The sequence below is a fragment of the Alosa pseudoharengus genome, unplaced genomic scaffold (genome assembly GCF_046254945.1).
Source record: "Alosa pseudoharengus isolate Yale_2024_CS ecotype anadromous, Long Island Sound unplaced genomic scaffold, YU_APseudo_1.1 YU_APseudo_1.1_scf_6, whole genome shotgun sequence".
NCBI classification, from domain to species: Eukaryota; Metazoa; Chordata; class Actinopteri; order Clupeiformes; family Clupeidae; genus Alosa; species Alosa pseudoharengus.
The window spans coordinates 39,186,366-39,196,824 of NW_027468848.1; the positions used below are offsets into that span (position 1 = coordinate 39,186,366).

Genomic DNA, 10,459 nt, shown 5'->3' on the forward strand with positions numbered 1-10,459 from the left:
GCTGCAGTAGGACAGGCTTTCTGTTCATAGTTGTTGCTTGATGGACTCCAGATTTTATTAGCCCCCATACCCTCCATATATGATTGTTTTGCAGCTTGACCAGGATTTTGGAGAGAGGCCATGGTATAGTCAGTTCTCTATCCTCACAGAACAATATGTTCTTTTGGAAAACAGCAATGCCTCTTGGCATGTGCCAGAACTGTTCAGGGCCTATGAAACCTTAACAATTTGTGCAGATTAGATAATACCATCCTTATGGGAGAATACAGGGCCAAAACACGTCACAGACTTTAAAGCGAGCCTCTCGCCAAGCTTGAATTGGAAAATATCTGAATAAAATGTATAATGTATCTAATCTATCTATAATATTGCATATGTAGCCCATGACTTATCATTGTATGTTTGTGTTTGAGTGATATATTATAAAGGATGTGATGAATGGCATGATGAATGGATGAAAGGAATTTAATTCAGTCCACTGGTTAGAATACTATCTGTAATGATGTGCCAGTAGCCATCCAGTATGTGATTAACATCTATTTTTTCCTTGGCATAGTACCTATGAGAATAGGCTACTGATTCTTACCATTAAATGTAATTTCCCTTAGCAGAAGCAACAGTAATCTGTCAGAGTAGTGGTCTTGTGAATCATACATCTCACAATGTTAATGAAATTACATTTTTTTTAATAGTTTCTTGGTACTTCTGTGCTTGTATACCTCAATGCACCTCATGGTATTCTTAAAAGGAAAGTGTGTCTCATAATTTGGTGACAATAATTTAACAAGCAGAACATTTAAATTACGGTTAAAAATAAACATATTTTCTCTTCTCCCACAAAAACAATACAAACAATAAACAATACAAAAAGCAGCTACTTTTGTAAACAATACAAAAGGCAGCTACAAAAATCAGCTACAATAAGAAAAATGTTAATGTACTCTATGGACACAGCTGGCATGGGACTCACATTGTCTCTTTAAGGAACATTGCTACCTCAGCTTGGCCCTCTGTGCCCGTCTGACCTAGGAGCAGTCCAAAAAGGCATCACGTCATGCCAGCCAAAATCAATATTGTAATTAGGTCTCAAGGTCCTAGATGATGGCAGTAAATCAGTTGGCACAATGCTAATATTGCTCTGAACCAATAAAACAAGTCATCTAGTGCAATAAAACCTGTCTCAGATGGTTGTGCAACTTGGCTTTAGTCAACACATTTGCTAAAAGAGCACGTAATGTTCTAACATTTTTGGAACAGTTCACACTTCGTCCCCTTAGAATTATAAGGTTCTATCTGACATTTTTGTCAAAATTGAGTTATTTACATATTCTTATTCTGTGACACCTTAAGAAGATGAGGTGAGGTGTTTCTTGTAGTTGTATACATTTTTGGACATTATATCTGAAGAGGTTTGTTCCACTTATCAGTATAAGTCTATGGAATTCTTAGACTTTGAAGCTCAATATCTCAGAACTACTCAGAACGTAGATAGAACCCTATAATTCTAAGGGGACGACTTGTTCTGGTGATTACTAGAAACCTATGTGATGTATAAAAGAGGAAAGGGAACTGCCCTAGCTAAGCTTTAAAGCACATAACAAGACAGTAATATAAGAATGCATCTCTGATTGTGTGCCTTAAAGAACTCATCTGACCCTATTGCCATAATCTGTTTTACACAAGACTGCTGCAAATGTTTTCGTTGGTTACTTTATGATACAAATAGTATGTCTAGACTTTTTTGATGGTTTCATGCTTTATCACCAGTTGATTATTAAACATAAACTTTGCTTTAACACATCCAAGGCAATACATGTAGAAAGAAAGGCATGTGAGATGAATTTGATGCTCACAATCTCACAAAATCATACTATTAGTGAATAGGAATGTAGACAAACTAAAGAAAAGAAAAGACAAGACCAGAACTGGCATTTGACAGATTCAATTTTAATGACCCACTTTAAAAGTAGTGAGTTCCTTGTGATAGGTTTTTTTCATTTGACAAATATTTAAAACTGGAAGATCTATTTTTCAACATTGCTAACTATAAATACTACAACTTAACCACCAGGCCAAATCCTGAGAGAAAATAACGACTTATCTATTAAGCGCTTCATTTTTAATTTTCTTTAAAAGTCTGGAGTCTACTGTGAAACTAATAACTGCAATTCTACTTTAAATACACATTCACAATGACACTAAAACAAGACCAAATTAACACTGAAACATAGCAGATTGTCATTTGGCATTGCAATTTACAAAACACATGTAGGTCTACTGTGTATTTCAACTTCACTCATGTCAATTACAAAATTATACAAATTGACAGACTCCACTCATCACACCAGGCCTTAACATGTGGTGTTCTCACATGTATTTTTAACATAGAAATCAACAAGTGCAGGACGCATCATGTGCGTCATGTCATGTATATACAAGTACCATCTGGATATTTATCATTTAGGGCGTTTGTAGTTGTTTTTTTGTCTTCAAAACATCTCTGATCTCTCCTAAATCCAACATGTGGAGCACTGTAACAGTCCCAATGCGTGTCACTCCCAGCAGGTCCCAGACCCATCGGAATGCTGGTGTTGGATAGTGGAGGGTGAGTTGGGGAGGGGTCGGGGTCTCTTCTCAAACATCACAGACAAAGAGCAGCTTCAGTCTGCAGCCGGAGCTAATGCCACTATTCACCCTGCTCAGCCAGTGCTCTGCCTCATGGGCCAAGCTCACACTGGCAGATCATAAACCCTAGTTAATTGCTGCCCTGGCCTTTCCATCTACCCTCTCTTTTCTGCAAATCTTTTCTAACAAAGGGGGTTGTGCTCTTCAGTCCATTTATTTCATTTTATTTGAATTCTTATTTTATTTCTTTAGCTTTTAGCTTCTCTGCCAATGCTTTGTGCCTGTTTTGTTTTCAATTATTGGTCTAAGAGGCTCTTCTCTTCTCCAATGGCAGATCTACCTCATTTCTCTGGGCATCTCAGTTGTTCTCCTGTGATAATTTAGCTTCCTGTGAAGTAAAAGTAAAAGAAAAACATAGGAAGAGTTAGTCAACCATAAGCAATGAATGACAACATTTAAGATAGCATGATAATGAAATGAGTGTTTGAGTGTTGGAAGACATTGTAGAAGACTGATTGATGGAGGGGGTAGAATGTTTACAACTTAGTAAAAACATAGTGAAACAGGGAGATAAAAGATGCCTGCCCAAATTATCTAATCTTATCAGCTTTTGTAATACCCTGAGCCAGACAGCAGTGTGGTCAGGGATAAACTTATGCAACCCTACCAATAGAGATAAAGCCATTGTGTTTGCCAGAATCACCACCTGTAAATCTGGCCATAAATTTCTAGTGATATCTAGTAAAAAGGTAAAAAGAAAGAGTAGTCCACATGTTAAACCCATCAGACTACACTTCCTGCAGAGTGAATGGAAAAAAAACCTCTAGCATCCAGAACTTGGCTGTCAGTCCAACCACAGACCCATCAGCAGCGCTTTATGGGAGGAAACACACACATTGTGCCAACTCTACAAATGACTGTATGCGTCCTCACTCTCTTCAGTTAAAAATGGCCACGTTGCACATCTCACATCAAGAATGTACATGTTGTGCTCACAGCATGTTTGTCCTGAAATAAAAACTTGAATGTAATCTCACTATCTTTTGGAGACTAAACATTAACTTTCCTGACTCCATTGTTGAAGATAACTGCCTACCCTGACACAATTGTTTAATTTAACTTCTTTTACTTAACAAAGCCTCAATCAAAATCCTCAACATGTCCACAATGCATTACACACAAACACAGTTGGACAGGTAAAAAATTATCCATAACCACATTATAGGCTGTACACTGTATGTGGCTGCAAGAACACTTAAGCCTGACTATGTAAATAATACTTACAAAAGGAGTCCTCTCTCCAAATTGGCTCCAGAACGTCATTTTGACTGTGTTTTTGTGCCCTGTTCGCTGGTCGAAGGTCTGACATTGCTGGAAGGGGGGACTGTACAGATGCAAACTTGCTGCAACCTCTGTGTGACTGACGTTTTCCACTCTGTGAAGGCCCATGGAGTCTACACACAAACACACACACACACCAAAATAGGCTTACATTTGGCCTGTGGCTTAGTCAATTCAAATAAAGGTTTTAAATGAACCATAAGAAATGGTCAAAGCCAATGTAAATGTTCTTCTGCCAAAGCATTCTAAACTCTGAAGTGATTGTTTAGTTCTAACTGGTCAATGCCCAGTGCAGGATATCTTCTATTTCCAACAGTGTAGCTTAAGGCCCTTTGGAATTTTGTGAGAAAATGACGCCTAAAATTGTTGAAGAGAGCCAATGAATGGCAAATTTACAAAACAGAAGATAAAACAATCTGCTTTTTCTCTTCTGCCAAGGTCAATTCTGAGATCATGATACAACTTTAAGTGCAAACCAAAGCATGAGGTGCTGTGAATGACCTAGATCCAAGATGTATGTAATTCTTCCCCATTCTAACTAAAGCAGGTGCTACTCACTTCCATAAAAATAGAACAGGATATAATCTCAGGCTTCTCAGACACAGGAAAATCTCGGCAATTTTATGAATTTCACAGAGCCACTCTGATTCAGGTTAGCACATCAAACAAGAACAAGACAAGATCACGGCAAAAAATGCTTACCATTGATGTAGGCACATTGGTTTTCCAGTAAGATCCTCTGGGACTTCTGAACCATATCACCATGGTTCTTGCCGTCTGGCCATTCAAACAGTGTCTCTTTCAACTGGCCCTGAAGTATCTTCATAAAGCAATGGGAGTCTGTGTGGTCGTGGATACTACTGCAAGGAGTGCCAAGCATATAGGCAGTGTCAGACTTCTGGAGACAGTATACATCAAGCATCACAAGGACAACTGAAAGAAACACTTTTTTATCTTGATGGTAGTAGTTTAGATAGATAGATAGATAGATAGATAGATAGATACTTTATTAATCCCCAAGGGGAAATGGTTTGTAAGAGCAGTAACAGTAGCATCAGAACCAGTAATAAAAAATAACACAGTACTGGCAGCATAATAACTGTTATAGTTATATTAACTATCAATATAACTATCTGAAAAGAATCAGCCTTCTCAAAAAGAATACAAAACACCGCTACATTGATTAATTACATTGTTATACATTGAAAGAATGCCATCACCAACTTGTTCCAAACATTCATGAGCAGCATATCTGTAAGTGCATACAGCCGGTTTCAACTTGCTAGAACTGCCTGGAGCAAGTCTCATATCAAAATAGAATTGACATGTTCCTTTTTTAGACTTTTTAGAGATGTTAGACTTCTTTGATTTTTTTTTTTTCAAATGGCCCAAAAGTCACATAATGTGACCTCTATACTACATCATAGTCTGACATATGAACACTGTTATCAATATTTTATCTCTTTTTAATCTTGTGCAACTCCTAGAATCATACATAGAACATTGGACCCCATTATCTGAAGTCATATAAAGTGACTCAGTATTAATTCAGCATAGATAGATAGATAGATATATAGATACTTTTTTGATCCCCAGGGGAACAAGCATGTTAGTGTATTAAATTTCAGTGGGTCAATGAACCAAGATAATTTTGTAACCAAAAATGTATGCAATGTGGCAAAACAGACATGCCATTTCACTGAGTTAAAATCAGTTATAATTGTTGTTTGAAATGTTCAAGGCAGTGTGGCTAATTGAAGAGGCTTTGGCAAAGCATAAAACCACCCAGTGTAATTGTTTCGGCCTCCTTAGATATGAGTCTATAGTTTATTCTGCCACAAAAGGTCTGAAGTTCCCATGTGGAATACACAGCAAATAATGTGATTGTACTTCAGATCCAAAAATGTAATTACAAGAGCTAATTACAAGAGATGTGATTAATTAAACGCCATCCGCAAATAATTATCATGGCGATTTATCTACAGTTTGATTCTAAAACCTATTCTGCAGGATGATTCTGTAGTTCTGAGCCTCTGATGACTATATCAGAAAGAAAGAAAAAAAACACAGCAAAACTTACTGCCACAAAACTGTTGCAAAACTGCAACATTATCCTGTTTGTCTTACCTGCCGTGACCCTCTCCCCAACACAAGATCATCAGATTGAACTTCCCATTCCCCTCATCTACCAGGTTTCTGGTGTATCTGTAAAAGGGAAAATGGATGTATGAACCATGAAATCATATGTCCACGATGATGCACAGATTATAGCATTTCACTCATTTTGAGAGGAACGAGTGGTGGTGGTCCCACTTTTCCCACTTGAAATGAGGTAATGTTTTTCTGGAAAAACAAAAAACAAAAAAAACCCACTAAACTGATGAGATTGTGAGTGTGTGAGCTGACATTTCGCACTGGCAGGCGAAGAAGCCACGTGATCTGGCTCAGAAGTGTTCATTTTTGCAACCATGATCGCCCGTGATGGTCCCGCGACTAGGCGTTTCGTAGTCAAGCGGGTGTGGGCTTAGTCTTGAATCTGATTGGTGAACCCGTCCCCACCCTTCACAACATCAAAGCCCATAAACAACTGTTTTGATGGAAACATTTGGATGGAAAATCTCGAAAATATATGGCATCATAAAACGATACAAAAAAATATTACCTTATGGGCTACTATTTTCACTTATTTGCAAACCAAAAATCATTCATTTCATTGAAACTGAAGCGTCAACACAGATTTTTTTTGGAAGTAGCCTAGGGCCTAGGCGAATTGCTGAGACAGAGTTAAATTTGTCCGACTGCTTAAGTCTGACAAAAAAAGAGAACTATTCAGATAGCCTACCTTTTGCAAAATGTAGCCTATGCCTATTTATTTAATGTAAAACACAACTTGCAAAGGAAACTGTGCGCACAACCTGCAAAAATAGCAAATGAAAACTGTGAATGGATAGAAAACTAATCTGAATGCGTAGATAAAATAGCCTAGCCTAGCCTACTCCATGTCCAACTAATTAGGCTAAATGATGAATCTACACCAATTATCGACATTTAATGATACAGGCCAAAACCTGATGAAAACTTGCCTGTATTGATCAAATTTCGCGAATTTGCTCCATTCTTGAGGATTGCTTTCATACGACTCCATGATGTTCTGTACCTCCTTGATATTAATAGTGTCACTTTCAAATATCTGGTGCAAAATTTTTATGAGATCATCTAGCGTTTGTGGTTTGATTACTTCAGTTTGCTCCATATTGCCCCGATTATTCGTGTGGACCAAATAAGTGAAAACAAATGTTCGTCACACTATTTATATATCTGGGTAGGACCTGTTGCTGGACTGTACCACTCGGACACAACGCAGGGTAGTCTGATTTAAAACCACAATATTATTAACGTAAATATGATTGTAGACTAACTTATAACCAAAGATTCTAGAATCTTTGCTTATAACAGTAGACTATGGGTCATTTCAAAAAAAGAACACTATAGAACAATGTAGAATCAAACGTAGAGGTTTGTAAACAGACATTCAGTTGAATAACCCAAACCAGCATTAGCCCTACGACATAATTGTGACCAATATTGGATCATGTCCTTAAACAGTTTGTTCAGACAGATTTGAACACAAATGTAATGCCTGTACATAAAAATGGCCTTCAGTGTGTTATCTTCAGCAGTAGTTATTTAGTTATTTTAGTTTAGTTTAGTTTGACCCTCAATTATTTCTAACAAAAAGACCCGAGAAAAAAAGATTGGAATGATTCGGTACAGTGTGGCAGTAGCCCTAATCAGGTAGCCTACATGTGGCAATTATTTGCCCTGGCAAAAAATATGAGGATGGGAGTGACTTTCAAACATAGGCTATTAACAGCTTTTTGGGTATACATTTAGATGAACAATATACAGTAGGCTACACATAAGCAAGAATATGACCTCCATTGTAAAATAGAGGAAACAAGTAGGCCTATTTAATGTGTCAACATTTCTCTTAGTAAATACATATCCATACATGTATTGACAGGACATTTTGCCAAGTTTTTGGTGTTAATAAATGAAATCCACACAGATGAAGGAATCATAATGGCAACTGATCAAAAAAGGTATGATTAAATAGTTGAATTGTACTAATTAATACTAAATTTCATAATAAAGATATGTTTTTTAAAAGTATATTTTCTGGCCTTTTTATGACAGTGGACAGTGAAGAGGCAGACAGGAGGCGAGTGGTAGAGAGAGATGGGGTAGGATTGGGAAATGACCGGGGTCCCCGTGGGCACTTGGGCCCTTATATGGTAAGAGCGCTGTAGCCAGTTGCGTCACAGTGCCACCCCCTATAAAGATATGTTTACTTTATTTATAATTTTATAGTATAACAGGATCCAGTGCTGACATCATGGCTCAAGATGATCGCTGACCTGCCCCACTTTAGGCCTGGATCCGGGAAAGAGTGGTGATGCTACAAGGAGTTCCCTGCAGTATTGCAGTTCACTGTAAGTTGAGCGAGCGAGAATAATAATAATAAGTAATAAATAATTTAAAACTCATAAATAATAGATAACAGAATTCTGCCTCAGGTCTCATTGAAGCTGATGGGTATTGGAGAAATTCTCAAACACTCATTGCCAGCTACTGCTGAAGTCTGGAGACTGTTGGAAAACATGGCCCTGAAAAGCTATCTCTTGTTGGTACGCTGCTGATGAGTCACTGGGGCTACATGATTTGGGGAAAATATCTAATTGTGATTTTTCTGACTGATATTGCGATTGCGATTTGTGATATGATTTTTGATTCGAATGTCAATGAATTGATTCAGTTAAATATTCCAAATGTCTTTTTAGGTTGTGCCACTAGGATGTGTAAGTGTGAGTATGTGAGTATGCCTAGTGCAGCTCGCCAATCAGAAGTGATGTACTTCTCACACACAAGGCATGCTCACCAATCAGAAGTGGCACAGGATGACCTGAATGTAAAAATAATAAATTGAATTAACTGTGCGCAATTATTTGTAGCCTCTGTGATAATTGCAGTGGTTCATGTTGCGGTTGCGATAATTCTGCTGATGTCTAATGAGACACCAAATGACTCTTTTGTGGGTGCAGACGCAGACCATCTCAGCAGATAGTATGGAAGATAAATAAGGTTATCCAAGGTGCTTTTAAAGACTGCAGTGCAGTGTGAATGAGAAGGCCATCTATAGATGAAGAACACCAACCAGGACTCAGGCACAGAAATATGACGAGCCAGAGTAGAAGCACAGCTGACGGAAGTTGTCGATCTTCATGATCATTTAATCAGAATAAATGGGATTGGTTATGTGGTTGCCCAGCAACATTGCTCAAAAAGTTGCCCCATGTATCATGACCTTCAGAACTGGTTATGTGGTTTGTGGATACCAGACTGAAGCAAAAAAGTGAATTTGTGAATTAAGAGTGAAATAGTAAACTTGTTTTTTTTAAACTGGTGTAAAGTTGTCATGGGCATTTATGGCCATTATATTTACTGTATTTCTTACTATATTTTCATATTATTTTGCCTTATTAGGCCTAGGGTTCTATTGTCATCTCAGCCATATAGGCCCTATAGGCTATAACAAGCTTACATCAGAATCTGAATCTGTACATTCTTTAATATCTTTTAATATGCAATAAATAAATAAATATATATATATATATATATATATAAAATATATACTATATGTGCCTTTAACTGTAAGAAGGAGAGTAATTTGTGTCCGTGTCCGTAGGTCATAAGAATATTAGGATGCAAGTCATGGTGTTTGCTATTTCATTGGTTAAAATAAATATTGAAAAACCAAACAACTCGAGTGTTGTCTTGAGAGAACCTTTCTTGGATCGCAGAGTCTGTTACTCATGTGTCATTAAAAACTAACGATAAATTAATTTGATTTCATTGCCTAGGTTAGAGACAAAGGATTTGACAGATCAGATCGGCTATTATTATTTGTTGATATCAAACCTGAAGAGGAACACAACAAGTTTACCCAACTGCTGTTCCCGCAGTTCAGTCGCAGGTTTTTTTTCTCTCTTTTCATGCCCTGATAGTTCTACTTCATCTTTTCATTATCAATAAAAGACGATAAGGGCCTGAGCTGTTATTTTATGCTGCCATCTACAGGTTAAACTCATCATGTGGCATAGCTTCAATCTAAATTGATAGCATGAGCATCTTTGTCAGGTAAAGCTGAACCTAATTTCAGTACCAATAGTCGAGAATAGAAATAATAGAAACGAGGTGAAACAGACCCGAAGATATTAATGGTAAGGAAATTTGGAGAAGTAGACGCAACAAATGTGGTGACACAGCACAAGTAGGCTCGGCTTAATGTGTCGTTTGACCCGTTTCGGCATCCGTAGTTGAAGACGTGTCATTTGACTACTATTTTCTGGAGTCACTCACTAGACATCTGTCTTCTCTAGTGTCTTGACGCATGCATTGACATGCAATTGAGTTGTAATTTGACACAGCTTTC

The 10,459-nt window shown here is 37.5% G+C and overlaps 1 protein-coding gene and 1 long non-coding RNA gene across 2 annotated transcripts; one reads left to right on the top strand and one right to left on the bottom strand.

Annotated features, from left to right (window-relative positions):
- Nucleotides 1-1,926: 1,926 nt before the first annotated feature.
- Nucleotides 1,927-7,244, bottom strand: cdo1 (cysteine dioxygenase, type I). The gene is made up of 5 exons (XM_076270108.1): nucleotides 7,050-7,244; nucleotides 6,094-6,171; nucleotides 4,669-4,826; nucleotides 3,910-4,079; nucleotides 1,927-3,013 (listed from the first exon to the last, which is right to left on the bottom strand). The coding sequence occupies exons 1-5, from the start codon at nucleotides 7,217-7,219 to the stop codon at nucleotides 2,984-2,986; spliced, it is 606 nt and encodes a 201-aa protein (XP_076126223.1). The 5' UTR covers nucleotides 7,220-7,244; the 3' UTR covers nucleotides 1,927-2,983.
- A 368-nt stretch (nucleotides 7,245-7,612) lies between these two features.
- LOC143106339 (uncharacterized) lies at nucleotides 7,613-9,592 on the top strand. The gene is made up of 3 exons (XR_012983660.1): nucleotides 7,613-8,069; nucleotides 8,164-8,459; nucleotides 8,544-9,592. It is a non-coding gene; the product is annotated as an uncharacterized LOC143106339 (long non-coding RNA).
- The last annotated feature ends 867 nt before the right edge of the window (nucleotides 9,593-10,459 follow it).

Excerpts from the sequence above, each read along its gene's own strand:
- cdo1 (XM_076270108.1), bottom strand. The coding sequence starts at position 7,219 with ATGGAGCAAACTGAAGTAATCAAACCACAAACGCTAGATGATCTCATA. Across the intron at positions 6,172-7,049 it reads GCGAAATTTGATCAATACAG|ATACACCAGAAACCTGGTAG; the intron begins GCAAGTTTTCAT and ends TCCCTTTTACAG. Across the intron at positions 3,014-3,909 it reads TTGGAGAGAGGACTCCTTTT|GAAGCTAAATTATCACAGGA; the intron begins GTAAGTATTATT and ends TTTACTTCACAG.